General features: G+C 34.3%; 7 protein-coding genes across 7 annotated transcripts; 1 reads left to right on the top strand and 6 right to left on the bottom strand.

Annotated features, from left to right (window-relative positions):
• Nucleotides 1-26: 26 nt before the first annotated feature.
• Nucleotides 27-26,905, bottom strand: LOC145727780 (uncharacterized). Its single transcript, XM_081977602.1, has 7 exons — nt 26,444-26,905; nt 26,026-26,390; nt 21,267-21,483; nt 20,317-20,566; nt 19,214-19,544; nt 846-1,294; nt 27-783 (listed from the first exon to the last, which is right to left on the bottom strand). Exons 1-7 carry the CDS (start codon nt 26,870-26,872, stop codon nt 398-400), a joined length of 2,427 nt encoding a protein of 808 aa, XP_081833728.1. The 5' UTR covers nt 26,873-26,905; the 3' UTR covers nt 27-397.
• Nucleotides 1,685-3,947, bottom strand: LOC145727452 (uncharacterized). The gene is made up of 4 exons (XM_081977015.1): nt 3,292-3,947; nt 3,083-3,232; nt 2,780-3,031; nt 1,685-2,212 (listed from the first exon to the last, which is right to left on the bottom strand). Exons 1-4 carry the CDS (start codon nt 3,683-3,685, stop codon nt 2,133-2,135), a joined length of 876 nt encoding a protein of 291 aa, XP_081833141.1. The 5' UTR covers nt 3,686-3,947; the 3' UTR covers nt 1,685-2,132.
• LOC145727453 (uncharacterized) lies at nt 6,698-8,447 on the top strand. The gene is made up of 3 exons (XM_081977016.1): nt 6,698-7,287; nt 7,341-7,531; nt 8,137-8,447. The coding sequence occupies exons 1-3, from the start codon at nt 6,953-6,955 to the stop codon at nt 8,394-8,396; spliced, it is 786 nt and encodes a 261-aa protein (XP_081833142.1). The 5' UTR covers nt 6,698-6,952; the 3' UTR covers nt 8,397-8,447.
• On the bottom strand, nt 8,422-9,040 carry LOC145727456 (lysozyme C-like). The gene is made up of 2 exons (XM_081977020.1): nt 8,750-9,040; nt 8,422-8,697 (listed from the first exon to the last, which is right to left on the bottom strand). Exons 1-2 carry the CDS (start codon nt 8,997-8,999, stop codon nt 8,501-8,503), a joined length of 447 nt encoding a protein of 148 aa, XP_081833146.1. The 5' UTR covers nt 9,000-9,040; the 3' UTR covers nt 8,422-8,500.
• LOC145727455 (lysozyme C-like) lies at nt 9,376-10,004 on the bottom strand. Its single transcript, XM_081977018.1, has 2 exons — nt 9,691-10,004; nt 9,376-9,617 (listed from the first exon to the last, which is right to left on the bottom strand). The coding sequence occupies exons 1-2, from the start codon at nt 9,938-9,940 to the stop codon at nt 9,421-9,423; spliced, it is 447 nt and encodes a 148-aa protein (XP_081833144.1). The 5' UTR covers nt 9,941-10,004; the 3' UTR covers nt 9,376-9,420.
• Nucleotides 10,166-13,036, bottom strand: Osi10b (DUF1676 domain-containing protein Osi10b). Its single transcript, XM_081977017.1, has 4 exons — nt 12,477-13,036; nt 12,313-12,425; nt 11,985-12,258; nt 10,166-11,805 (listed from the first exon to the last, which is right to left on the bottom strand). The coding sequence occupies exons 1-4, from the start codon at nt 12,757-12,759 to the stop codon at nt 11,729-11,731; spliced, it is 747 nt and encodes a 248-aa protein (XP_081833143.1). The 5' UTR covers nt 12,760-13,036; the 3' UTR covers nt 10,166-11,728.
• Nucleotides 14,578-17,069, bottom strand: Osi10a (Osiris 10a). Its single transcript, XM_081977014.1, has 4 exons — nt 16,649-17,069; nt 16,127-16,311; nt 14,874-15,162; nt 14,578-14,822 (listed from the first exon to the last, which is right to left on the bottom strand). The coding sequence occupies exons 1-4, from the start codon at nt 16,936-16,938 to the stop codon at nt 14,627-14,629; spliced, it is 960 nt and encodes a 319-aa protein (XP_081833140.1). The 5' UTR covers nt 16,939-17,069; the 3' UTR covers nt 14,578-14,626.
• Nucleotides 26,906-27,968: the final 1,063 nt, after the last annotated feature.

Below are 27,968 nucleotides of genomic sequence, written 5' to 3'. Positions count from 1 at the left end.
GATGCTATGGTAATTAAACAACACACTCAACAATACATTTTTTTATTGAAGAGAGTAACACAATACTGTCAGGCACAAATAGTCAAAGTCAGTCGAGTCGATAAAAATAAATTAAAATAAATATCAAGTCAGTAGGTATAGTTTTGGTGTATCCATCAAAACACAGTCAAAGTAAAAGTGGTGAACAGTATAAAAATTTAAAATGTGCCCCATTCCATCTCCTGCTAAACAATAATAATTATTACATGTAAAGGTTTGACTAGATTATTGGTGTAACGGTTAAATAACAAAAAAATCTGGAAAATGCTCTGATCAAGTTAAAAAGGAATGGTTTACTTCCTGAAACAAGAGCTTAAAGTGACAGTGGACCGAAGTCATTTTGTACAAAAATAAATTATTATGGCTTTCCGTATGCTTTGTAGGCTAATTGTTGGGTTTCTTCAATGGACCGTTTATCCCAGCCACCTCCAGACGATTGCCATCCACCACCTCCGCCTCCACCGCTAGACCAACCGCCTCCATGTCCACCGCCGCCGCCTCCGTGCTGCTTAGCAGCAAACAACTTTTTCAGAGCTATAATACCTGATATAAGCAAAGCTATTTTGGCGGTAATCAAGGCTTTTCCGGCCAGCAGGAATAATCCAGCAATGGCAATTGGAATGAGAGCCGCCATTTTTGCTGCTACAGCCATCATCATGCCGCCCATCATATCTTTCATCTTGCCGCCTCCTTTACCACCGCCACCGCCTCCATGTCCGCCACCACCTCCTCCTTTACCTCGACCTGCAATATTCAAGAAAAAAAAATTAAAATCACATTGAGAAAATTAAGTTAAATAATTATACCTTCTTCAATCATTTCTGAAATTTTTGGCATGGAAATCTCAATGGTACGGCTGCCCAAAAGGCTGTTTACCCTTTCATTTAGCATACCATTGAGCACTTCATCTTGTCCTTCCACTGATCTGGGCAGGTTCTGATCAATTTCGTTTTCAATGGCGTAAGGTTCAACTGGTGTGACGACGTCTTTGCTTTTGATTAAAGCTACGCCCTCCATTAAGGGAAGTTTATCCATTCTGGCCACCCTGTCCAAGAAAGTAACTGCTTTTTTCTTAAGACATGGCGAAAATCCTTCCGAGTTTGCACATTCGTCGTAAATTTTTAGAATAAAACGTACACTGGCGCTCTCGAAACTTTCCTGAGCTAGAACACTAAGGGCGCAAAACGCCACCACCAGTACAAAAGACCTCATTATTCGCGCACCGGAAGAATTCGGCTCCAACTGATGCACCCAGTGATTTTACAGGTTGTTTTATAGTATCTTCCTTGACACGAAGATTGACCTTTTCTCGCGGTACGACCTGATAAAAACGCGCCAAAAGAGGGGACGGTACCGCCGTTCGTCGAGTAAGTTTCAATGGCAGATTTTCTTATTTCTTCTTGCCCTAGAGCGAAGGCCATTGGTCGATCGTGACCTAGAAATTCTTGTCTCTTCACATCATTGGGTTTAAGAGAGAGTTGCCCCTGCTTTTGCACCTTGCTTGCAGATGACGATTTTAACCTGTGTGTAACTGAGAGATAGTGAGTTTGCACCCGGAGAAAAGTGGCTTTGAAATTGAAACCGTCTGCTCATTTGGTCTTTACGCTGTTCGTTACTTTCTTAAGTATCAAAATTTAAAACAACCTTTTCGGAACAAATAATCACTTTATTTACGACAAGAAATACAACACACATATAATAAATAAATTATTGTAGTTACTAGGTAACTGTCAGGTAAAACATAATATAAATAATCATAAATAACAGTCGAATATGACATGACCAAAAAAATCGGTCACAAATCACACACATATCAAGAATGCGCGTTTTATAGAGAAGATTAAGGTAAGGCCGAAGCAGTAAATGATGTTTACGGTATGCAAATGGAATTTTAGGCGTAATTCCTCTCGAGAAAGGAATACTTACTAATTGTGCCAGCTTATGACACAGAAAAATAAGACATACATTTTAAGTTTAGGCAAGGTATAGTGTCTGAAGATGAAGCTTGAAAGAATTGACTAGAATGATGATGGAAGGATAAGGTACAATGTATTAGCCCTGAACTCTTGAAACTTCTCTTGGAAACGTTGTTTTTATTGCTTCTGGGCTTGGTAAGCTAAGTTGTGAGTTTCTTCGATGGATCTCTTGTCCCAACCGCCATCCCAACCACCACCTGTAAAAAAATGGTATTTTTTAATGTTTTTGAAGATGTAAAGATAATAGACTTTTAGAAATCTTGTATATTCAAGCATTATTTTATGATTTGAACTTTTTGGAAATGTATTATCAATTTATTTGCTCTTTAAACTGTTCTGTTTAGTGTTAGTTATTAAAAGTATGCAGTAGTCTTAAAAAGTTGAAAATCGATCTTAATTTCCACTAAATTATCATCCCAGTTGGTATTTTTTTTACCACCGTCATTCTGTCATAATATGAAGATACTCTTACTTGCCAAACTATTCGAGAATTGCAAGTCATAGAGTGTTATCAGACAAAATCAGTTCACAACCAGTTTGCATAATATTAATATCGACTAGCTGTATTAACGCTTAAAGCGCAATAATAATTGCAGTGAAAGGTTATTACATTATTTGATATGCAATGATATAATATTAATTATTTTTCTAGACCTTCGGTCAGTGAAAGCACTTACGTCTATCATTAACGCAATTAAACGGCATTAAATCGGATGTTATAATGTGTGAGTCAATGGATCTGAATTGAGAAGTAAAATTATTACCTGCGCCTCCTGCCCATCCGCCTCCAGCACCTCCGGCCCATCCTCCAGTACTAGGAGCTGCATGTACGTGCTCTACGTGACCGCCGTTGTTCCTATTGGCCAGCATTTTTTTAGCGAAAATAATTCCGGCAATTAGAAGAGCCACCTTGGCTTGGGTTAGAGCTTTGAGAGCCAAAACAAACAATCCACCGATCAATAGTGGGATCATGGCTAATTTGTGAGCCATAACCATCATAAGGAAGTCCTTCATGTCTGTAAAATGTTACGTTAAACAAAGAAATACGATGAAAAGTAATTAGTTACCTAAACCACCCTTCTTTTTCTTTCCTCCCTTCATCTTGCCGCCGCCACCCCCGTGCCCACCTCCGTGTCCTCCTTTCTTGTCACTGTCACCAAATTTGTCAAACAGTCCTTCCAAATCGCCGAATTTAGAGTCGTCATCCTTCCCTCTTGCTGCATAAAAATGCACGTTATTACTATCATTCAAATAGTTAACATATTGAGTTAGTTACCTGATTCAATCAATTTAGGTATGGAAACCTCAATGGTTTTAGATCCAATCATTCGGGCAATTCTATTAACAATCATTCCGGTCAGAGCCTGGTTCTTAGCATCTAAAGCTCTTGGTAAGTTCTTCTCCTCTTCTTCAAGACTTGGAAGGTTTTCAGCTTCGGTTTGACCGCTAATCACCACTCCATCCAGCAGATTAATTTTCTCCATCCTGCTAACCCTTTCGATCAGACTGAGTGCTTTGAGTTTCAGGCATGGCGTTAATCCGTCGGAATTTGAGCATTCATTGTAAAGATTGAATACTTCCCGAACACTTCCGTAATAAGTATTTCCACTGTCCTCGGCCAATGCACCGAATATGCATAAAGCAAACACTGTCACTGTGTATGGCTTCATATTGTGACACTACACCACGCCGAACTACACTGATGCTCCTTCTGGACCACTCTTCTTTTTATAGTTTCCTGTTGAATACAAATTAAAACATGTGAACGTGTTTAAATAAAATGTTGCCCAAATCTTTCTGACAGTGGAGGAACACAAACCTGTTAGGTCTGGGGGGTCATTAAAATCTAACCTTGACATAGAAAAAAGCGAAAAGTGTTAAGTTTGAACTAGCCATTATGAAGATGGACCATACCTTGAAGAAAAGCTGATGGTTTTGGTCATAGGCGTATCGATATGTTGCCAGTAGGAGCGTTTACTTGGCAGTCATTTCAACTTGAAATATTTCAGGACAGTAAGTTATTATAAATTGTATAGCTAAATAATGTACTTTAGAAATAGTCTTTTCTACTTAAGCCAATAAGTGTTTTGTTATATTTCACTCAAAATTATTAGTCACAAAGGTAAACACAGAATACAGGATTGTGCTTCTCTATAGATGCATGCTAATTTAGCACTAAAAGCACATGTATTCATTTGATCTATTCTTCAATGTCATTTATAGAAAGGAAGAAAATACAGTGAATTTCAAATTTTAATTGGGAAATTAGGATTTCCAACAAAGATAGCTGTGCAACATCAATGATAATTTGTTGCCCTGCTTCTTTGCCAAATAAAATATGTAGAGCATCAAATGTATTGTTCCTCTGTCTTGAGCATCAGTAGTCTGCAATATTCATATATCAGTTTCCTAGATTTTGAGTCTATGATAGCTTGCTACGCCACTGATCGGCATGTCTATGAAGACGTATGGGCAGGAACTATAGAGATAAAAAATTATAAATTTCGATTTCTTTTCCGTTAAGCTACACCAGCCAAATATTTAAACTTTCGTTCAACATCCTTTGTAGACCAACGCGTAGGACGCACTTATGGGTTAAATGGGTGGGTCTTACTTTTCTTTTGAGTGCTTCTATTGGTCAAAATTTTACCACCGGCAATTTGCGAGAGCTGGTAATAAAGCTGACCATTAGATAGTCGGATGTGTTACAGCTAAGAAAGCATACATTATTGATGACTTATTAATTTAGACCTTTGTTAATAATTTTAAAAACCTCTAGCATAAATTGAGTTGTTTTTTAAGTAGCTTGGAGGTGTATCAACCAATTCAACATGAGTACACCACATTTGGTAAAGCATTGTAGTTAAATGAATGGGCGGAATTCATCTATTATTATTAAATTGTTTCTACGCCCAAGACATTTTATTTAAGCACGACATTTACATATCAATGGAAGTTATCGACAGCTCCGAAATTACTTTGACCAAATTGAGCAGCGTTTAGATCTTGTCGGTAATAAGCAGTTATAATTTATTTAATAGGCCAATGAGACGTTAATTCTGCGTAAAACATGAAGCCAATATTATGTAAATTTTCCAATGTTAGTAAGTAAAGTAAAAGTGAGTGTTAGGATATTTCAATAAGTTCATTAACAGGACGTAGCTAATAAAATCGATAACAGGAAAAGCACACATATCAACCACTTTCGATATGAACGAAATCTGTTGGTCTTTTCATAAAACTTGGTGAATTCAACTACTCAACCATAAACTGTAACGATATTATGCATTTGGGTTGCATCTCTATGAAGAGCAACGAAGAAAGTGCTCGGTTACCGTCTTACTTAACAATCTAGACAAAAGCTAAACCAAAAAAATGTAGCAGTCATGCTTACGTGATTTGATACAGCAATTAAATTTCCGATTCGATAGTTTTCATCTATTAAATGGGTTACACATATTTGAGACAAATCTTAGTCTGTGAACAAAAATTCCTGGTCCGTCATTAGGTTAAATATACAAATCAAGAAAGAACAGTTTAAACAACTTTCTTTTTTATGCGACTTCTCAATTAATTAACATAGTCTTTAGACGGATAAACGTACCGGTTTTAGTCAAAAGGATTTCTAGACAATTTGGAACCTACTTATTTACATCACCGCAAGATTAAATTATGCGTGAATCGTTCATCTGGTTCATTGGTTGCTTATCTTTTTGGTTGCAAATTTATTAACAATGCCAAACTAGGTCCAATCAAAAGCCAAAAGTAGGAAATCGCTGATGAATGAATTTACATTTGACCTAGAGATCATATAGCCTGGCTGCTGCGTGGATCATCTTTTTGACCTGCTTTTAAAGAATTCGACTTCTGAATCAAATACAACTCATTTGAATTTTAAGTTAAGTTTGAATAGTAAGAAGCGGCAGAAATCAATGATGAGCTTCATCTGATGTACCGGTTTGTTAACCTGATATAGGCTACTCAGACCTGATTTTAAAAATGAATGAAAAGACAGGCAAAAGCAATTAAACGATATTACTAATAAAAAGCTTTTACTGTGCAATATCAGCCACTCGATTCGTGGGAATGTTCTCACAAACTATAGGCCGTAAACTTGAACAAAAGAAAGGTTCGGTAAAAGAATGATTAAGAGTGAGAGTGTGAGTAGTTTCAGGAAACCCGTACCCAATTTTCTTAATGGAAATTATATGTGATGCTTCTAGTGACCCCCTTAATTTACTTTGTAAGTTGCGTGGACTACTTTTCACGAATTTATTAGCTGTTACCTGCTGTGACACGTTTTGGTAATTCCGGAAGAAAATTCCACTGTAGTATATCAAAAATTGGTATCAATGCTTGTATAAAATGGAAAAAAGGTAGTTTTTACAATACGAGAGAAATAGGATGAAGCTATAATTGAGTAATTAAGATTGTTGGCACAATTTTTAAAAATGTTATGTTATAATTTGGAATTTGCTTTCCAAACATTTCAAGACCAGAATATTGGATCAAATCAAGTCAACAACGTTTACACCGTACACCCAATTAAATAAAGCCTATTGTAAAAAATTCCTAAATGCAAATGTTAGTTTACCAGAACCGGAGGCAAAACTAAGCTTCAACTCAGTGTTTACTAAACCTTCCAAAGAAAATAGTATGACTTACTACTGTCATCTCTCTGTTCATCAGCATGTAATTCGTTTGAGCAAATTGTTATTCTGAAAACATTAAAAGTTCTATAGTAAGTAGAAATAAACATTACTACGGTACTGTAATGTAGTTTATCAAATAAATTTCAAATTGCATGTTAGATCTTAATTTCCATTATTTACGGTCTAAAACGTTAACAAAATATGCAACACGATATGATTCTAACTTAATAAAGCCGCCAACAAACGCCTTGTTTCCACTAGTTCGATTTCACGGTTGAACACAAAATGAGTTCTGTTTTAAAATTGGTGGTTTTAAGTACTTTATTTGCTTTGGGAAGATGCGAGATTCTCCAAAAAGTAAAAGACCCTACGCGAGTGTTTAAAACATTTTTCGGACACTGTTCGCATAAGGAAGATGTTATCAAATGTCTCAAAATCCAAGCTTTAAAAGTGACAGAACGTGCCAACCAAATTAAGTTCATAAATGTGGTGGATGGACTGCAAATTGTCAACAACGATAGAATGGCAAAAAGTGTTAGTGGTTTTAGTTTCAATGAGTCAAAATTGGAGAAGCTGAGAGGTGAAGAATTAGATAGTCTTCTTGCGTTAAGGGCAAACTGGTGAGAATATCTTGAAAACCAACAAACCTATACTAATTTTAGTTTTTGTGTAGGTTTTTGGACACTCACAAAGTAGAGGTTAATTTACCAAAACTGGTTGATCGAACTGCAAGAAGCTTGATAGGCACTGGCCGTGGTAAAGGTGATAGTGATGGAGGTGACAAACACAAAGGTGGATCAGGATATGGACCTTTGCTGGCAGCTTTGGCTATTAAAGGAAGTTTTCTAGGTCTCGCGTATAAAGGTAAATTTATTGTTATCTGCAGATAATTTATTCTAAAAGACTAAGCAAGTAATTCTTCTGTTGAGGCAAATATTGGGTTCAAGGGTTTTTGCAACCTGTAATTTTATCAATTCTGTCCTAGTTACCAACAATGTGTTAAAATACAGTTTATGCTAACTATAGCGTATCAATAAAATTACACGTTAAATAAGGAATGCAAAATTGACTGTCGGCACAATATTACACACTTAATAAATATAAACTAATTGATTGTACTTTTAAGACACTTAATATAAATTACCTCTGAGAGGCCAATCTTAGTTTAAAGTCAATGATATTTATTTTGTAATTTGATGCACAGCTTCTAAAGTTAATGGAATGAGAAATTGGTTATAAGAGGTTTGAATATAGAAACGCTTAAAGTTTGAAAAAATAGCTTTTGCTGATGTTTTGTAAACGTTAGGTAATTACCAGGAACTGACTAATATGTACTTATAGATCTAATTCTTGTTAGATTAGATTAAAACTATTTAGTTGTGCAATATATTTTCGCATCAATTATTTTTATGACTTGTATGTTAAAAAAAACTTTTCTGCTCTACACAAGTTCTGTATTACTTTTTTAGGTATTGCTATTATGTCTGGAACAGCAATCCTGATAGGCAAAATGGCATTACTGTTAAGCGCTATTTTAGGCTTGAAGAAATTGATATCCGGAAATCAAGAGAAAACTACATTCGAGATCATCAAAACGCCCAAATATAGCGAGGAGCACATTCATTCCACCACCTACGAAGACGATCATCATGACCACTACCGAAGAAATTATTTAGACCCCGGTGAAATGCATAAAAGAGTTTACAGGTTTCATATCCCCGAACATTAGTAAATATTGGCTGCATTCTGCTGTACTGTGTAATAAATTTGTTTATTCAAACTTGTCGTTTATTATTGGAACAACTGATGCAAAATGTATTTACTGTAATTAAACTACATTTCTGAGTGATAGAAGCCACATTCAGAAATCCAACTGGTCTGATCACCGTGGCAATGTTTGTAAGCGACCCAAGCTAAAAATCCATTTCCGTGCCTCTCTAGGAATTCAGCAAAAACTGTTTTAGCGCATTTGATATCAGGAGTTATGTCATCACCGAGTAGTGAGTTACACGTGATATGACAACCTTTTCCTGCAAATTTTAAATTCAATACATACTGAGAGTATATTCAAGTTTACAATACCTGGAGTGTTTGAGTCGGAGCACCAGTATTTGCTACTGATTTGCAAGATTCCATAATCTCCAGTATCAGTGTTGATGGCTTTTGTATTAAACTCTGACTCGTAATTTGCAACGCAGGTCCATGTTCCCAAGTCTTTGATATTGGTGATACCGTTCGATTTCATGATTTTTGCAAACTCACACTTAGAATAAATTTTTGCTTGAATCCCCAAAATGGCTAAAGAAAGTACTAATACTAGGTTAAAACCCATTGTAGTTTAGTAAGTGAAGTGCACTACAATGGGATAACTGTGTTGTATTTGTTTTTATACCTCCACAAATTTTGATAAGACGAATAGTTGGGATAATCTTTTGTATCTTACAGGATTAATACTTACACTAAATTAGGGTTTGTCACTCACTACAGATCACTGATAAGATTTGACTAAACTAAAAATGATTAAGAATTTTTCACTATTAAAACTCAATCAAATGTGGATAGTTATTTTAATAAATTATCGACTTTTGTATTAGTCATAATGTAAGAAACTGTTATCTTGTTTAGTTCACGCTGGAGCTTTAATTAACAGATATCTAAATTTGTGTAACATTGAAGTCTATTGTGGTTTATTATTAAAACAACCCATGCAAAAATTAATTACTATATTTACTGTAAAAAAAGTATTTACTACATTACATTTCTGAGTGATAAAAGCCACATCCAGAAATCCAACTGGTCTGATCACCGTGGCAATTTTTGTAAGCAACCCAAGCTTCAAATCCATTTCCTTTCAGTCTTCTGGTTTCGGCAAAAACTGTTTTAGCGCATTTGATATCAGGAGTTATATCATCTCCGAGTAGTGAGTTACAGGTGATATGACAACCTTTTCCTGCAAATTTTAAATTCAATACATACTTTTCACAGTTTTCACAAAGTGTTTCCATAGTTAAAGTTTACAATACCCGGAGTGTTGGAGTCGGAGCACCAGTAAATGTGACTGATTTGCAAGATTCCATAATCTCCAGTGTCGTGGTTAATAGCTTTTGTATTAAATCTTGATTCGTGATGCGCAATACAGGTCCATGTTCCCAAGTCTTTCATATTGGTGATACCGTTCGATTTCATGGTTTTAGCAAACTCACACTTTGAATAAACTTTTGCTTGAATGCCCAAAATGGCTAAAGAAAGTACTAACACTAGTTTCAGACCCATTTTAGGTTAGTAAGTGAAAAAGCACTACTCTAAGCTACCGTGATAATTTGTATTTGGTTTTATACGGCCGTGAATTTTGATAAGGCACAAATGGTAGGGATAATATTGGTAACTTTATAGGATTTATATTTGCAGTAAAATAAGGTTTGTCACCACTGATAAGACTTTATTAAAGCATTTTTAATATTCTATTGACTATTAGTCATAACATAATGCAGAAAACTGTTATCTAGTTTAGTTCAATTGGCTGGCGCTTTTTTATCAACAGAAATCTAAATTTGTTTAACTTTGCAGTCTGTTGTGGTTTATTATTAGTTTAACCGATGCAAAAAGTATGTATTGTACTCATTTTAAACTACATTTCTGAGTGATAGAAGTCACAACAAGAAATCCAACCGGTCTGATCACCTTGGCAAAATTTGTAAGCTTTAAATAAATTTCAATTCTCTCTTTTGGTTTCGGCAAAAACTATTTTTATACTTCCATATAGCGCACAAATAGTTGGAATAATATTTGAAATCCTACAGGATTAATATTTGCATTACAATGGGATTGTCAACTACTGATAGGATTTGATTTAAGTCTAAGTGATTAAGGATTTTTTACCATTAAAACTAGATCAAAATATGGGTCGTATTTTTAATATTTTTCAATAAGGATGTTAATCTATTTTATTGAAATAAATATTTACTATAGTGTTAGTCATAATTGAAGAAACGGTTGCCTTGTTTACTATATTTGGCTAACGATTTTCGATTCCCAGAAATCTGAATATTGTTATTTGTTCAATATTTAAGGATAGTACAAGTAAATTACGTTTGCATGAACTTAGATAACTCGATGTTCAGTCTAAAACTAATTTGAAATATTTTCCAGAGTCATCGCTTCAAGGTTTGCTTTCAGAGTTTTGACAAACTCACACACAATTTCAATAGATGGTAAATTTGAAGTAAAAGTGATGGGCTCGTGTTTATCCTTGGCAATGATGCGTTCGACAATAATGTAAAAAACAAGCAAGAGAAAACAAAATCACTACCTTTTCGAGCCGGCTTTAAAGGTCGTTACGACCACATGGGAGATGGGAAAATGGGACGATATCATCACGAGTGTGCCATGCTGAAGTGAAAGTTATCTGTCTGTGAGAACTGAGATGACCCGATGAAATCGCTAGAAGCAAAGAATTTAGTTCATGCTTATCGCATTAAGCTGTACAGAGTTTGATTTTAAGCCCTGTCAGTAAAAGTTTTCTCAATAATTATAGTTATAGTTTTCAGCAGCAGTTTGATCACAACTTTTTAACTAAACAGCTCTAGAAAGTGCGGTCAACTAGCAGAAATGGAAATCAAAGAACACAATTTTCTCCTTCAGCAAATAGAATCTGAAGTGAATGAAAGTAATAGATTTCCTCTAGTAAGTAATTAATGAATCAATTAAAATAAGTCACAAAAAAAAACTTAAATATATATCAATTTTCATGTTAATTACTTTTGGATTATTAATAAAACTGGTAATATAGACGCACCTTTACCGCTCTCGCGGTCAAGATCAAATGTTGACTTTCCTATTGAAAGATACGCGGATACAACCTTATGCAATGCGTTTAAATTTAACTCTTTATATGATTTCTCTTCTCGCATTTTCTCTAATGCGTGTGCTATTGCTGTCCTTAATAGCGATTCGACTAGTTTGATCGACCTGGAAATGAAATTTCGAATAAAAATGCCGCTTGCGTTCTCATGTTCTATTATTTTGCTTCAGTGATTTTTAGGTGCTATTAAAACAATCTTATTAAGTGTGTTTGTTGTTATTTGTCAATTGGGTTTCACTGTTGTTTGCCAAAGTTTCTGGCTCGCAGTTGGTTTTTCCTGTAATCAAAATTTGAAACTCGTTTAAAAGAAACACCAGCATGTATATTACTTGTATAGGAAATACTACAGCTCCATAAGAAAACCCTCACCACTTTACCTTACCCAATGTTTTACTCTTAAATCTAGTGATTATTCTAACTTGGCAAAAAAGAAGTTTTTCAGTAATAATTAATAACCTTCATAAATCACGTTGGTATTGACATCTTGAGGTATTTGTGCTCGATAAGTTAGAACTTGCGGATCTTGAATGCTTCTGTGCCATCCTCCTCCACCGCCACCCCCTTTTCCGTAATCTCCTCCACCTCCTCCCGTAGTGGCGTAAACGATTTTGATTTGTTTTTCCTTCTCGTCCCCTCCTCCACCTCCTTTGGATTTTTTTAGCAACAAAATGGCGGAGAGCAGCATTGATATCTTGGACATCATCAAGGCTGTCATAGCCATCATTCCCATCTGTAATTGTTACGTTGTTTAATGGGATTAGTAACTAACTATTTAAATTCTTACTTTTCCAATCATCATTCCTGCTCCTACACAAGCAGCAGCAGCTCCCATCATCATCATCACTCCTTTGCCACCACCTTTTCCTCCGCCTCCATCTCCACCACCTTTTTTGCGTCCTAAATAGGAATTTTCTTCTTCTTGACCTGAACAAGTTACATTCAACTCACCCTCAACAGCATCATCCACGTTAAGCTTGATAGTCCGCGACCTGAAGAACTCTTCTAACTTGTCATACAAAGCATCATTCAACACCAAACTTCTTTGTGCAATTTCAGTGGGTAACGTGTCGGATTTGCTGCCATTCCAGTCGTATTCAGGGTTCTTCTCAACACGTACGAAACCAAAATTGATAGGTTCATCAATGTAAACGGTTTGGTTTAACGCTTCCAATGCACGTTCCTTCAAACACACCGCAGGATACTTGTCGTGGGATAAACACTCTTTGATCATCAAAACAATTTTGTATAGTTCGGTCACTGTGTCCGATTTGGCACTCACTTTGGATAAGAAAAGCAAAAAAAACGGCCACTACAATTTGGGTTCTGTTGTTGCACATGTTTATGGAGCTTTTCTCAAAAGCGACACATCTACTAAGCAGGAAAATTATGTTGAAATTAGTTTTATACTTTACGGGAAATTCACCAACCGTAAAAATTTAACTGTTGTTACATTATGAGCCTGTATCTTCTTCCCACAAAATGTGGGTCTTTAGTTTTAACTTTACCAGGGTGTTGGATAAATCTATCCAAAGCAATTATCACATTTCATCTATTTGATAATCAAACTTATTTAAAGTACAAACCTAAATATTTCTGACATTATTTTGGTTTAAATTTGAGAAAATTGTTTTAAATTGATAATTTAAGAACTGCTACATTAGTTACCACCAAACCTCGTACATTAAGTAGAAGCGTCATAAAGGTTAATCTTCAATTTCATGGTCTGTTTATCTGAGACCTTTTGTGTTGAGTAAGGTAGTGTTTAGTAAATAAAGTGCGCTAATAACAAAGATACACTTTGTGCTAATGATTGTTTTAATTACAGTCATAAAATATGCCACAAAAAAACTGTATAAATAATTAACCGATATGTGATTATAACTATAATACAACGAATACGTAACATTGTGGGTCATATCTTGTGTGCATCTTCTGGTAACATATAAGTAATTTGAATTGGATACCATGACGTGATTTAAATGGGAAAGGCCGACGAATCTGTAACGTTATCTAATACAGTAATAGTTGGATTAATTAATGATTATTTGCAAATTTATTGTCAATTGTTTGGGATTTGTAACACGATCAATGCAACTATTGCACTTTTCACAGTCATCACTAATCTGTTAAGAAACGCAGATGTTTCTTCAACTTGTTTTTGTGTAATTGATTGTGATTACAATAATAAAGAAATTTTGATTGAATTGAATGACATTTTTCTGTTTCATTTCTGTTGATGTTACAACACTGGGTCTTTTGTGATGTTGACTAAAATGATTAAGAGTTGATTAATAGAATTATGGTTTGCTTGACTACAGTTTACAGGATTGTGTGCTAATAAAATGATAAAATAAAACCATAAACTATAATTAATATGAAATCACGACCATCATAATATAAAACTTTCGTCTACACGCGTACTGACACACATACTCGCACATACTTTTATCGAGGATCTTTAAAACAAATGGCTATAGAAATTTATCAGCTGCTTTTGACAAATTGAGAGAAAAACTACATTTATGACCCGCAAACAATCTTAAACTATGTAACAAATTTAGCATTTTTTGTGGCTTTTTGTTACGAGTTGTGACTAGGTTACTAAACTATTCTTTAAAATATAGTACTACTGTATGAACGACAATAAATTAATGGTTATTAAAATACCTTATTTATCACAAAAACATTTTACCTACTTTACAAACATATTATCGTAAGATTACGGTAATAACTTGTCCGTGAAAGTAAAGTTTGTCAAATACTAGTAGGTAAATCAAATTTCACTATTTTGTAACTGATGTCATTCAGATGGGTATATATTTCAAATTTAGGTTAATGTTGCAAATATGGATGGAAAAAAACGTACAAACTAACGGCATTAGTAGCGTAATTTCGTATTGAGGCCTTATTAAGTAATAATGGTAGCAAATCAATGAGAATAATAAGTTTCAGGTTTAATTGATAGTTTTTCCGCTTTAAGTCTGTTATGATTCTGTGGTATATAGTTAAAATTGACCTGCTTTAAATTTGCAGTTAAGCTGCCGCTATAAAACGCATCAGTTAATTTAATATACTCTTAAACAAAGGGATTATCACATTCAAACTGGAGTTTTATTCACTGCTTTTTCTGCTTCACTCCAAGCAAAATTTCTTCCTTTCTTCCCTTGGGGATCCTCATTCGTTCTTGCATATGTAATCGGTACGTTTGAGTACGCTTTCAGTTCATCCAAAGTTGGAGACTCTTTGTATTGAACAATCTGCTCATCACTTTCATGAGTATACTCTTCGTTATACCTAAAAAAAAATTATTTTAGAAATTAGCTTAGTGTCTTATATAAACAATACCCTTTATATGGATGTGAGAAAGTTGTAGGATGGTACTGTTGAGGGCCGTGGTAGTGGTCTGGAGGATAGTACTGGGGTGGATGGTGGCCTTGATTGCCTAGATGACTGAGTCCAAAGAGTAGAGTACCCAAACCAAGGGCACTACCCAAAACCAATGCCAGTTTGCTCACAAAAACTATCTTTTTGGCTAGCAGTACCAGTAAACCAAATATTAACGGAATCAAAGTTGCTATTTTGAATTTCAAACCCAAAAGCACTGGCAGCAGTAATTTCTTCTTAATTAATCGTGCTAAAAACAAAAAATTATATTTAATTCAGTTAGTAAACAATTTGAACAGTTCAATGTTAATTTTATAACTGAACTTGAACTTGATTTATCAATGCCACCTGGCGACGAGAAAGTCGTTCTGATGTTGGTAATGACCGTTATGGTAGTGTTCCGCTTTGTTGGATTGATTGCAACATGTAATGGTTCAATAACTTTTACCAGCAGTGTAAACTGAAGAAGTTAGACTTTTAAAAAATAGATGGCGTAATAAAATTTAAGATCAAAAAACGGAAGTACTTTCTACAGAGTGTGACTATAATTCAAGAGAAAGTAGAAATACTGTGATGTCTATACAGGCAAAATCATTAAGCAGAAGTTGCTTCCTGCTAAACAGCATAGATGCCAGCACTATATTTTAAACCAGTATAGTTGAATTTATTAAAAAATTGATAAGTAGCTGTAGTACTAGTAGAGTTCAATGCCGCAATCTCAAGAATATGTGAATAAGTTTTGCCTTGTAGTCTTTATTTTTAACAAAAATTCTTTTGATTGATGGTCATATTGTTTTACTTTACTCAATAATATTTTCTAGTGGCCTAGAAGCTTCTTTAAAATTTTTATTAATAGGTTTCTCCTATTTGCAATAATACAGAAACTACAAGCAATGTGAACGATTTTACCAAATCATTGTTAGCCCTTTTAAACTTGTACAATTAAACAAAATAAGAGCTTTTATATTACCGACGATTCCAATCGTAAAAGATTAGGTTTTGTCTGCTATAACTTTATAGCTCCATAAAAGTGGAGAGATATACGTGTTTACTGGTAGCAATGGAATAAATGCAGAAATTTATAACTGTAACTTAAATATACTTTTCCTTAAATCCCAGATGCTATAGCATCTCGTTAACTTTGTGAAGATTACATATCCTTTTATCCAGGATTCGATAGCTGTTTAAGTGAAAACGATCAAGTGAATCCTTACCTGTGCCAATTTCCTTAACCACATGCGCGTTTAAAGCATCCTGATTTGGATCCATTACAAATTCCAACAGTCCATAGGGCGATAAAGAGGGAGATATCCTCATTGATAGTCCCGGATATATGAAATCCATATCCCAACGCATTGCACGTTTCGAAAACACGTGGTCGAATGAGTCAACGATACTCCTGAAATTCATGCCATTACATTGTCCAACATGAATAGATTTAATTCGGGCAATTGTTGAAACGTCGAATGACATTAAATTGATGGATTCAGATAAAAATTATATCACTGAAATAACTAGAAATGAGTTTTAATTTAAATATCAAAGAAACTTGACGCTTAATATACGAGTATTTCCCAAAGGAATTCTGTACCTTTGAGCACTCCTCGGGATTCAAATTTTACGTTTGATTACACCGGCTAGATTAAACTTGAGAATGATAAACTTTTGGGTCTAATTTTTCCAGCAATTCTAATCACCAATGTCGTTATATACCCTAAAATAGTTGCAAATTGTACCTGAAATCGGACGGGTCCAGATCAGCAAAGTTATACGCTCCCTCTCTATACTCCTGAGTTATTTCTCTAGATAAAGTCAAACCGTCGAGTAAATCGAAAGCTGGCGAGGAATCCAGAGATTGTAGACGGGTGATAGCCCCAAAACCTACGCATCTTTTCAAATCATTTTCCGGTTGTTGGGCTGCTATACACTGCTTGAATGTATCTTCAAATCCTGGAAATCCTACTAATGCCAACGAATGCAAAAACATATCAGTCAAAATAAACAAGTAAAGTTGTAAATCCTTCATTTTTGCGACACTCTCAACTGAATCCACTAAACTGAACTAAACTACTTCACATACTATACTCAGTCTGATGGAGATTGTCTTCTATTATAAATACGGAAATGTTGTACCCTGGGAGTAAATTTGGAGTTGTGCAATCGTTCGCGAACTTTTAACAAAAGATGGGAAAATGCTTTATCGTATTTTATATATGCGAAAAGACAATTGTTATGTTCCAGTGAATCTGAAATTTCAGTGAAAGTGGCTGGCACTAATTAAGCACTTTTATTCACAAATTATAGGACGCTTTTGTCTTCTTAACAGGCGATCCGGTTGAAGGCTTCAGAATAAGCAAATCGTTTTTCGTTCGTGTGCTAAATTTGCATCACTAGTCAAAATCTTCAAGTCACATCATAAAATGTAAGCCCTAAAACAAACATGTTCCGTTATCGAAGCAGCTTCGGTTCTCGGGTATATTGGATTCAATATTACCAAATCTGTAACGCTATTGCAGGAGGAAATCTCGGTTCAAAATTGAGCATTTGAAAGTGCCCTTTAGTTTTCTGCACGTTCCATTTATCTTAAAACGGTTCTGCTTTGTTTAAATATGACTAAGCGGATGTAGGAGAACACAAAGAGATACGAAAACTTAGTAGAGAACAATAAATTAATTAGTTGGACAGTAGAGAGTTATAGTTATAGTTTCAGTTTGTTTCTTTGACAAAATATGTAATTATTGACCATACAGAAAGTATAATCCAATTTTTTTTCTTCTCATCTGAGTTACAATAAATAAATTATTTTATGATAATAACAAAATAGTCCCATAATTTTATACATGGATATTGCTTCTACAAATTTCATGGAAGCCACCCTTTGAATAAATTTATCCAGATTGCAATTTCATTGCAAATCATTTTTTGCTCATTTTGGAGGCAATACTGTAAAATGATGAAAATCTGTGATTGTATGGAAACGCAATTTATTACATTTTTAGTATTCTCAATGATTATCTAAACAAAAACAAACATTGCTGAAATGTGTAAAAGTTTACTTTGTAAAATTTTATTCTAATAATTTGATAGGTCATATCACTGGCCTTTTTCTATGTCCTTTGAATACCAAAAGAGAATAATTATGCTACTAAAATGAATAAATTAGCAAACAGCTGATGTTAAGCTAAGAGCTTTAGAGGAGTTTATAAAGTGCAGATCTGAATAAAATTAAAAGGAGCGTGTCAGTTTTGCATCTATTATTATGAAAATTATTGTTTTTCGAGACACGACTATGATAAACTTGTAAAGGATCCAAGTAGATGAAGTCAAATAAACTTTTGGTTTAGCTATTAATAAAAAAACGTTGTATGATTTAATTAGCATCAAAAGTGAGGAATAATTCCCAGAAAGGGCAAATATTATAATCAAATTAATTACAGGGCTAGGGACTAGAGACTGACAAATTAAAACACAAATTTCATCACATCAAATATACTCAACACTCTAATAACATTTTCAACAGAAACGAATTCCACGAATCAGACAATAAATTACATACGAAACTAGTAACAGGTACAGTTAAATAACATCCTGGGGGATACAAAACGGTTAAACATATGTAACCTAAATAGATCATAAAATTTGATAAATTACTGCAGTTGGGATGTTCTTAATTTTAGCATCTGTTTCAATCACATATTTGCAAGTGATTTATGATGTCAAGAAGTAGAGGTATTAAAGGAAATGTAGATTCTGCTGAATTTATACTGACTATACAATAACTAGCCTATAAGAAAGAATGTAAAGTAGCTACCTACCTAATGAATGTTTTGGCATAAACAGCATATTCTCATTAACATATTACTTACTAAATCCATCACCTTGCTAAGTTATTAAGGGATATTGTGTATCTATTTTTTTATAATATAAACATAAAACAGTACTTACTACCACCGAATTAGCAATACACAACAACGTAACTTAACTAACAATATAACCACCACCGATTATACAGAATGTAAGTAACTATTTGTAAATATTGGAGTACTATATCACTACGCTTATACGTTAATCCTTAATTACAAACTTTAACTATATAGTTAGGAAAAAACTAACAAACCCTGATTGCACATTTAACAACTACTCGTAAATTCAGCAGGAAAGTAGCAACAAAAATAGATGAAATGGACACAGATGCCAAAATGTTAACTTCCTCAATTTTAACTATTACAAATGACAACCAAACAATTGAGATCAAATTTGCCAAACTTCACAACTGTTACTAAAGACAAATAAACAATAACTAACTTTTGCTTCGGCCTCCTTCATAGCCTCTATAAGCCAACTGGTCTATTTTGGATGATCTGCTATGATGTCCCCACTCGTCAACGTGCGGATGAGCAACAACCTCATAAGTTGATGTGGGTTGTTTGTGTTCCAACAGTTTTTTCAACGCTATAACCGCTGATATTGTTAAGGCCACCTTGGCCAATATCAAAGCTTTGAAAGCCACTAAGGCTACGAACTTGAGTGCTAACGCCCCTAGTATGGCCAGCTTCAACTGAATCAACATCATTAAGCCTCTCATTCTGTCTCCTTTTTTGCCTCCTTCACCTCCATCGCTTTTACCTCTACCTAAAATTGTGGTTTTAAATAAATAGCGTAATATATAGTAAAAAAGTTGTAAAAAGTATTGTCTCAGATTATTTGAAAAAGGAAAATTGATTACATTGAAATTTATGGGATTGTTTTCTAGGATTATCTGGTTACTGCCCAATGGTAATAGTTTTGTATTATTGTGGATGGAACGTTAAATTCTAGAGGAAAAAGATATATTGTTAGTGCATGTTCTTTTTAAGAAGACTATAAACTTATAATGGAAAATTTGTTGTTTGTGTTGTGTATGTTTTATAAAACTTTTAATGTTATAAGTGATATAATACTCTACTTGCTACTCTGTGATATTTTTTTTTACTAAATTAAACAAGTTTTGTCATTTAAAACCTTCTTAGAAATTTCACAATGCAAGTAAATGAAAAAGAATTGCAAGGTTAACTGAGCAGTTTAACTGAGCAGTTTAACATACACTTTTACGGTTTCTATCTGGAAAAGTGCCTCCATTTGCGCTAGAAGAAATAGTACATAGTTTTACTCTAGGACAACTTTATGAGTACGCTATGGGGATTAAACGAGAAAAGTCACTTTACCTATAAATAAAAAGAACTTAAATTTCTTTCACATGGTCCTTAAGGTTTAATCATTTTATATCACACGTGTCAGTTGGATAGTTGGTTACGACTTTCCCAAGAGCAAAATAGCGATAATTTTTGGGAACATTGTGGTAAGTTTTGATGCAACAAAAAGATTTGAAACAATTACCAAACAAATTAACACAAAAATATTTTACCTTCATCAACAGAGTTTTTCATTTCTTCTAAAGTATCTGGTGGTAGTTTAATTTCAATTGTATGTGATCCTAGATATTCAGATACTTTCTCCCACAATATAGAGTCTACAGCATCTTCTCGGGCTCTCGGTTCATCTGGCAGTTGGCCAATCTCAGTTTTCCTCGAAAACCTACCGTTTGGCTTGACTTTGATAGTTTCACCGATGTCAAGTTCACTGGGTAACGAAACGACGTACTTTAACGCACGTTCCTGTAACATACATTCCATTATGTGGTTGAGCCGATTTATTTATCTGTAAGTCAATGTAATGCGCATATTTTGAGCTGTAACAAAACGTGCACCGTCCTGATTAGATGTAACATACTGAGACGCGGCTGAATGCAGACAATCCTTTCAATATCCAGTAAGATACGCGATATACGTGAATAAGACGAGAAACGAAATATCGACAAAGTGCCCCTGTTGAAAAATACATATTTTCTCGTTCCATATTGCACTTTAGATGGAAAACCGCGAATTTCTTGCCGCCATATTTTATATTTTATTACTCGAAAAACTTTCTGGCTTTATACGGATATTTATTTCTACGAAAGATTCGGCTATAATTCAACTTGCTGTCTCAATTCACTTTAAAAAGGTAGGAGGAAGTACAACGTTAAATTATAAAAGTAACGACGTGAAAACTACACTAAATTTTCAATATGACTGCTATTTTATAAATATAGTGCAATCCTGTTGTAACATCATTCACTTTTATGTATGAAAAGGGTATTGCATTATTTCAAATTGTAATACTAAACAACTAGTGTCATTAGTTATTAAATTTGAAATTCAAAAGATGGTACAGGATTTTAAACTGAGAACGGTTTTCAAAAATTGTAATGTTGGATGATGAATGTAACTTTGTGAGAAATAAAAATTGACACTCAAGAAAAAAATTAATACTTACTTTGATACAAAGTGAAAATTCTTTAGATCCACACTCATCAACAAATTCCAGAGCTATTTTATAAATTTCCATTTCTTCTTTGGCATCGTCGTCGTCCGAGTCTTCGGCAACGATTTGGGTGCTGGTTGCAAAAATCACCAGGGCGAGCACCAGGAGTTTGCGGCCCATGGCGAAGATGTCCACGAGCTTCGCGGTCAAGCACTGTGGCCGGCCTGGTCAATCGTAACACTTTTATCACAAGGGAGGATGCACGTGGTACGGTGGCTATTTATCTGAAAAATGTGTGCTACTGGCCTAAGCCGTTTTAAGAAGATTCAAATGGTAACACTAGGTTAAACGTTACGAGTTTAAGACTCTTTTTTTTCTTCTCTTAGGCTTTGGATTCTTGGAAGACGAGAGAAGTCACACTGGTTAGGCGCGACAAATTAATTGAGAACAAGTGTCATTCTAAGATTGATTCAAACTGATTCTTAATCATGCATGTGAGAAATGTTTTCATTTTTGATACTGTTATCAATCTATTTTCCCAGCGATATTTTGTTCATTGCAACCTCTCTACAGCAGCAATTTTTCGGCATTGAAACGTATCACTTAACCTGATATCATTTTCAAGGTTTGCAATATATCGATAAAAGCTTTTTCGAACCCCCAAAAGGCCAGTTTATCAGTTTGTGGAAGATGTCAGTTCGTGATTTTAACTAAGTTTCAAATTTCTAATAGCATAGGTTATTGGCTGCTGACACTGATTCTCCAAATTTTCATTTTCAAAATAGTTCGCCAAAAAATCTTGTACTAAAACTACATTGTAAATTTCAAATTAAGGTCTTTTGTTCAGCAAATTTTATAAAATTGTCTTGGAATGGCAATAAAAAATGCAATTTTAGGGGTTGAGTCAACATTAGGACGTTATTAATATTAATCCTTGTTAATGTATACGGAAATCTACTACAATGTTGTGTAATTATCCTAAAAATCATTAAAACATTAAACCTGGTAGCTCTTGAAGTTATTTCGACTTAATAGTGTCCGACCATTACATTTTACGAACACTCCTTGCAAATGCACAATTTCTATGCAATATGCGGTGGAAATTTCATTTCGTACGTAGATTAGAAATTTTCTTAATTTTTTAAGTCTAATTACCAGACCAGGTATTTCTGGTTGAATGCAAATTTCATATAATTCCGACTTTACCATTACAATCAAACAATTCAGGTTTGGCAACAAATTAGACAATATTTGTACATATTCAATCAACTAAAACAGATCTTTTCCCATTTTGCATATGAAAGCTTAGTGAACAACCTGCAATTCATATTTCTTACAGAAATGTGGGGGACCAAACCCTATCATATATCAATTTTATGCTCTTCAATATTTCAACTGAAAATAGCTGTCTCCCCGAAAATAAGGGATCAGAAATTTGAAAAGTTTTACAGAAAAACGTAATAAAAATGTACAAAGTATCAATAGAGACCTGAACTAGATTTTACCTACCCACATTTTTATAAAATCTCTATTTGGAATTGATGCGTTTTCATTTCAAACCGCGTATTTGCGGATGCCTTAAAAGGCTTTAAAACGTTCTTTTACCGTTATATGTGATAGACTTGTTTCAGATCTTTGCTTATAGGTTTGTAGTCCTCATCGTCTAGGCAATGTATACCTTGCCTGACGGGAGTTTTTGCTGATACGGGTCTTATTTACCTCATAAAATACGGGAAACCAGTCGCAAAAATGTTTAACTGTACTTTAAAGTTAAGAGGCTGTCAAATAGTAAGTGTCTTTAGTGGCATTTTCAGGTAATAAACGTTAACACACTTGGTATCAGCTACATCTACTTGAATTTATTATAATTTTAGTAAATCCTTCTGTTTTCAGTAGCCTTTCATGTTCAAAGAGGAATTTACTAGAGGCTGAAGTTCGGAAGTACATACAGTTGCAAGTTTGGAAAAATAGAACTTATTTTATTTTGACATATTTTGCGGAGCTTTTGAGATTGTGTATTTGGAAAAAATGTAACAGATGTTACTCAATATTTGTCTCTTTAACAGCTTCTTTGTACGATTTTTTTCTATTCAATTAAATTTGTGGAGAGCATTGTTATAAACTAAACCGTAAATGTATTCAAAATATTTCAATTTTCTTGAAATGTTCCTGTCGTGGCGTCATCTATCAAATTTTACCTGTAGCAGTGTGGTACGGTTTGGTTCTTCTTCTTCAAGATTGAAAGTCAAGAACGAAGCAAACTTTATGACTACAATTTTAGTCAATGTGATTTCAACTAGGTGGCAGCAAAGTACAAACTACATTTAGAAGAAGACGGTAAAGTATAGGCATCTGCTTCTTCATGATAATGATGTGTGTAGAGATACGAGAAAAATGAAGAAATCTGCAGAATTTATGTTGGATTTATATGAATATAAGCAGCTTAACCGTAATAGGGTAATATAAATTGTGCTTTTGCTTTTTTGGAAACTGGAACTCACAGCCTGGCCTTGATCATCAAATAATTATTTGGTTTCTAATATAAACCAAACCACTGTAAAACAAAAAAAATATTATATTGTATTACTTTAAACTAACACATTAAGTTTAAAGCCACCTATTATGTATAAATATATAAACAAATTTATAGAATTGATTATGAACATATGGGCATTTGCAGCCATTTCCAGCGCTCTTCAACAGTTCTGTAACATATTGACAATTTTACATGGAATAAACCAATTAGTTAGGCTTCCCTCGAGCTTTGCATCTAGTTTGTCAAGTTGGACTTCTTTTGGATGAGACGGTCTCGTAAACGTTTGGAGGACATATTCAAGTTTGTTAGATTGTATGTGGACTACAAAACTGATTATGTTTAACTTTGTTTTAAGAACTAAAGATTGAGCTTAAAGCGCAGAGGTTGAACAAATGGAATTGTGGTCAGAACTATTTAAGTAGTTACGGTCGGATTTGGTAAAGTAATTTGCATTAAAAGGATAGTTTAGTGAAGGCGTTAACAGCTTGATTGTATTGCTGTTAAGTTTCAGATGTCTAAAAGAGTTTTTAGAGTCAATGAAGCAGGAACACATTTTGGTGACTAAAAACCGAAAATTGTATTTTGCAACCGGATCTACCCAGAAAAAACAGTTTATGGCAACCAGTAAACATAATTTAAAACATCAACATCATAAACAATCTTCGGAATGTACTTGATGGGTGTGGGTCTCAGATGAAGATGACCGCATTTCAGTATACCTAACCACTTATACGACATCGCAAAAAAATGCAAACCATATGACTAACCTCATCCTAATTATATGCATATTGTCTTAAACGAAAAGAGAACGCGGGTTAAATTGTTTGTAACTTTCTTTATTAAATTGTTTGCTAATGAGATTTATGGTGGAAAATGGACATACCAAACACGATTGACCTGTATTAATCATGCTATTTGTTACAATTATCACAGATATCTGGGGTGTCGTTTACATATCGAATTCGATTGTGTTTGAATTTTTATTGTCTTGTTTGTACAGTTATCTTGATGATTGCTGTTTTGCTAACCAGGTCAGATACAACCTTTTTTTTTATGAAATACAAATTCTAGCTTAAGAGATCATGCAATTTTGAAAGATTGACCATTTTATTTAAAAATTCTATTAGTTACAATAATAGTGTATAGAAATGGATATTGTAAAGAAAAAGGATAAATTAAGGAACATAACTCTCATAGGATGGATAACACAATTTGTCAAAACAAAAAACACCCCTTTATCCATTTAATGGAAACTTTTATACCTTGTTCAATCCAGTAGAAGAGCAGATTAATATGAAATCAATTTTTTTTTGGGAAAGTAAGGTTATTTTATGAACTGTGTTTGTAAATATCTGTGGTACAGAAATAGAGTACTAAAAATCTAAAATAACATCTTAGAACCCATATATGCAAGAAATCAGAGAACATCCTTTTAAACTGAATGCAGTAAGTAAATATGCTTTATAACATGTTTAGGAACTGTTTTATTGTATAGCGGACTATGTTTGAATGAAAATGAAGACATAATTTGACACACATAGAAGTGGACTTGCTTGTTAATAGAATAAGAACTTTAGCTTAAAAATATTCATAAAAAAGTTGTCTTGCAATTAAAATGTTAATAATTTTACAGCATCTGTTCCTGTTCTCATCCAACGCAAAAAAATTTAAAAACCCATAACAGGCGTATCGGATTATTAAAACAAAAAAACCCACAGAAATCTAGGAGGACATTCCAAAAAAGAAAACTTTCTCGAAGCCAAACTATACGTATTTAATATTGACCATATGCTTTCTTCACTTAACCGTGACTTGCATACACGATCAATGTCACGGACGACATATCATCTCGTTCTGGTTTACATTTTATCACGGGCAACGCTAACGACCTTTAAACATCCAAAACGTACAAAAGTTGTGATTATCTAAGAAATCTCGTAGACAGGACGAAAGTAAAACCGTAACGTAATCGACCGGTACAAGTTCTAGTCCTAAGTCGTGACTTTCTCATCAGTTTTAGCTTTTTTTTTAGTTTTAGTTCAAAGCCATGAAACTGAAAGTGTGAAGATCCCACTGATCAAATACCACAAACTTTCGCTTTAAGTAAATCAAACCCTCAGGAATAGTAAAGAAGTTTATTTATTTATATACAAAACAACAGATTAGTATTATTTAATTCAATAATAATTTAAATAAATAATTAACACTTAAAAGTCTTATACAAATTCTCATCGCTCCTTTTTGGGTTCGTAAGCTTGGTACGCTAATCTAGCTGCTTCTTCTTTGTCGTATGACCTGCCCCAGCCTGAACCGTGGTGTCCTGACACTACCTCAACATGTCCAGCGTCATGGTGATCAGATTGACCACCCAAGAGCTTTTTAAGTCCAATAATACCAGCAAGAACTAAAGCCAACTTGGAAACGATTAGAGCTTTTCCTGCTAGCAAGGCCAAAGCTCCAAGAGCCAACGGAACTAAAGTTCCTCCAAGAATGAGAGGCAACAACATCATTGCACCGCCCTTTTTGCCGCCCTTCTTGCCTCGTCCCTCCTCATCTTCGGAGAAGCTTCGTGCAATATCAGAGGCAGCAGGAAGTTTAATCTGTAATGTTATGTTTTAGTATTTGGTTTGATAGTTAGTTATATTTTAATTACCTGCAGAGTGTGGGAGCCTAAAAATGATGCAACTTTGTTGAGAATAAGTTCGCTCAAAGCTTCATCTTTCTCGTTCAGGGATCTTGGAAGACTGGCTTCGATTTCTTCTTCGGTTTTGGGGGATTCCTGTACACCTGGTGCGTTAGGGTCTTGGACAAAAGTAACTCCTTCCAGCAGGTTTAACTTGTAGCTCCTTGCTGCTCTATCCAACGCTGCCAAAAGTTTCAATTTGAGGCAAGGAGTGAGGTCTTGGCTGGCACAATCCTGATACACTTTGTACATATACTTGAAATCGTTGAGATATGAGTAAGAGTCGGAAGCACGCGGTGCTCCATTATCTCCGATCGAATTTTGATCAACAAAACTCGCTGATCTCGCCAACGCGCCCGCGGCCAACAGAACACCGAAAAACGCGTACTTGAGAAACATTTTTTGACAGTTATTGTGCGGTTGACTGATATACTGATATGAATTCACTTGCACTAGATGGTTTTATACCGGCGAAGAGTGACTTTGACTTTGCGACGCCGCCGTCCCCTCCGGGTACTTCCTCCCGTCCGCCGGTACCGTTTGGTACCGGTCGGATTGCACGGATGGACCACAAGAAATATCATTATATGTTTGATCTAAGAGCAATTTGTGCTGATGCATGATATAAAGTCGTGTTTTAAAAGCGTAACTGATTAAGAACGCTTAATACCGGAACAACTTCTTCGATAATAATTTACTAGACACTTTTGATGTTATTAATTGTTTATGTGCAGGAAATTTAGCGTATTATCAATACCTCGTAGGTTTACAATTTATGATCCTTAAGTAAGTGCAAACGATTATTTAAATCTCAGTTTATAAAGCCGTGATACTTAATTCCTGTTCTCATTTCTATTATAATCGTTTTTCAGATATGCTTCTGTGTTAAATTTTTTGGTTCAGCAACTTTCAAAGAAAATTCGTTTGAAGAAAAAGTTAAATGTGACTTAAATGATTGTTTTCGTGGAATACTGGTATTACAGTATGGATTTGAAAGCTGTGCATTTTTACTGGATGTCCGTTAGATAGTGAAGTAGAAGAAGAGATACAAGGAAGATTAAATTGGGGCAAAATTGCGAAATTTAGAGGAATAAAATGCCGCTTCAAAAATTGTACTTCTAAAAAAAACAAAACTCTGCAAATTAGTTTTGCTAATTTTTTTGATGATGTAGGATGAATTTGTCTGGATTACTTGAAGAGATAAGCACACTTTAAAACAACCATATCCATTAACCTTAAAAAATAAATCATAACACAACAATCTCTTTTAAATAAATAGGATGTTAGTTAACAAAGTTCTAATTCTAGTCGGGGAAAAAGTCAAATTATCTTTTCAAAGGCAATTTATCTACAACGAAATTCGCTTTGCAAGATCAATTTTAGTGACAGTTATTTTGGCACTAAGACTGAACTTTTAAACTTCCTTTATAGAGCAAATTTCCAAAGTAAAGTAATCCGATTTGTGCCATAAAGCTTAAAATTATTACTTTCAATA

The sequence above is a fragment of the Ips typographus genome, linkage group LG4 (genome assembly GCF_016097725.1).
Source record: "Ips typographus isolate SLU linkage group LG4, UJ_Ityp_2.0, whole genome shotgun sequence".
NCBI classification, from domain to species: Eukaryota; Metazoa; Arthropoda; class Insecta; order Coleoptera; family Curculionidae; genus Ips; species Ips typographus.
The sequence above is the reverse complement of the archived record's forward strand: the minus strand, read 5'-3'. Positions and strand labels throughout refer to the sequence as shown.

Excerpts from the sequence above, each read along its gene's own strand:
- LOC145727452 (XM_081977015.1), bottom strand. The coding sequence starts at position 3,685 with ATGAAGCCATACACAGTGACAGTGTTTGCTTTATGCATATTCGGTGCA. Across the intron at positions 3,233-3,291 it reads ACCTAAATTGATTGAATCAG|CAAGAGGGAAGGATGACGAC; the intron begins GTAACTAACTCA and ends ATTTTTATGCAG. Across the intron at positions 3,032-3,082 it reads GAAAAAGAAGGGTGGTTTAG|ACATGAAGGACTTCCTTATG; the intron begins GTAACTAATTAC and ends AACATTTTACAG.
- LOC145727453 (XM_081977016.1), top strand. The coding sequence starts at position 6,953 with ATGAGTTCTGTTTTAAAATTGGTGGTTTTAAGTACTTTATTTGCTTTG. Across the intron at positions 7,288-7,340 it reads CTTGCGTTAAGGGCAAACTG|GTTTTTGGACACTCACAAAG; the intron begins GTGAGAATATCT and ends GTTTTTGTGTAG. Across the intron at positions 7,532-8,136 it reads TCTAGGTCTCGCGTATAAAG|GTATTGCTATTATGTCTGGA; the intron begins GTAAATTTATTG and ends TTACTTTTTTAG.
- LOC145727456 (XM_081977020.1), bottom strand. The coding sequence starts at position 8,999 with ATGGGTTTTAACCTAGTATTAGTACTTTCTTTAGCCATTTTGGGGATT. Across the intron at positions 8,698-8,749 it reads CTCCGACTCAAACACTCCAG|GAAAAGGTTGTCATATCACG; the intron begins GTATTGTAAACT and ends TAAAATTTGCAG.
- LOC145727455 (XM_081977018.1), bottom strand. The coding sequence starts at position 9,940 with ATGGGTCTGAAACTAGTGTTAGTACTTTCTTTAGCCATTTTGGGCATT. Across the intron at positions 9,618-9,690 it reads CTCCGACTCCAACACTCCGG|GAAAAGGTTGTCATATCACC; the intron begins GTATTGTAAACT and ends TAAAATTTGCAG.
- Osi10b (XM_081977017.1), bottom strand. The coding sequence starts at position 12,759 with ATGATCAAAGAGTGTTTATCCCACGACAAGTATCCTGCGGTGTGTTTG. Across the intron at positions 12,259-12,312 it reads CAGGAATGATGATTGGAAAA|ATGGGAATGATGGCTATGAC; the intron begins GTAAGAATTTAA and ends TAACAATTACAG. Across the intron at positions 11,806-11,984 it reads TACCAACGTGATTTATGAAG|GAAAAACCAACTGCGAGCCA; the intron begins GTTATTAATTAT and ends TTTTGATTACAG.
- Osi10a (XM_081977014.1), bottom strand. The coding sequence starts at position 16,938 with ATGAAGGATTTACAACTTTACTTGTTTATTTTGACTGATATGTTTTTG. Across the intron at positions 15,163-16,126 it reads GGTTAAGGAAATTGGCACAG|CACGATTAATTAAGAAGAAA; the intron begins GTAAGGATTCAC and ends TTTTGTTTTTAG. Across the intron at positions 14,823-14,873 it reads TTCTCACATCCATATAAAGG|GTATAACGAAGAGTATACTC; the intron begins GTATTGTTTATA and ends ATTTTTTTTTAG.
- LOC145727780 (XM_081977602.1), bottom strand. The coding sequence starts at position 26,872 with ATGTTTCTCAAGTACGCGTTTTTCGGTGTTCTGTTGGCCGCGGGCGCG. Across the intron at positions 21,484-26,025 it reads GCTTACGAACCCAAAAAGGA|ACCAGGCCGGCCACAGTGCT; the intron begins GCGATGAGAATT and ends GTGTTACGATTG. Across the intron at positions 20,567-21,266 it reads AATTTTCACTTTGTATCAAA|GAACGTGCGTTAAAGTACGT; the intron begins GTAAGTATTAAT and ends TGTATGTTACAG.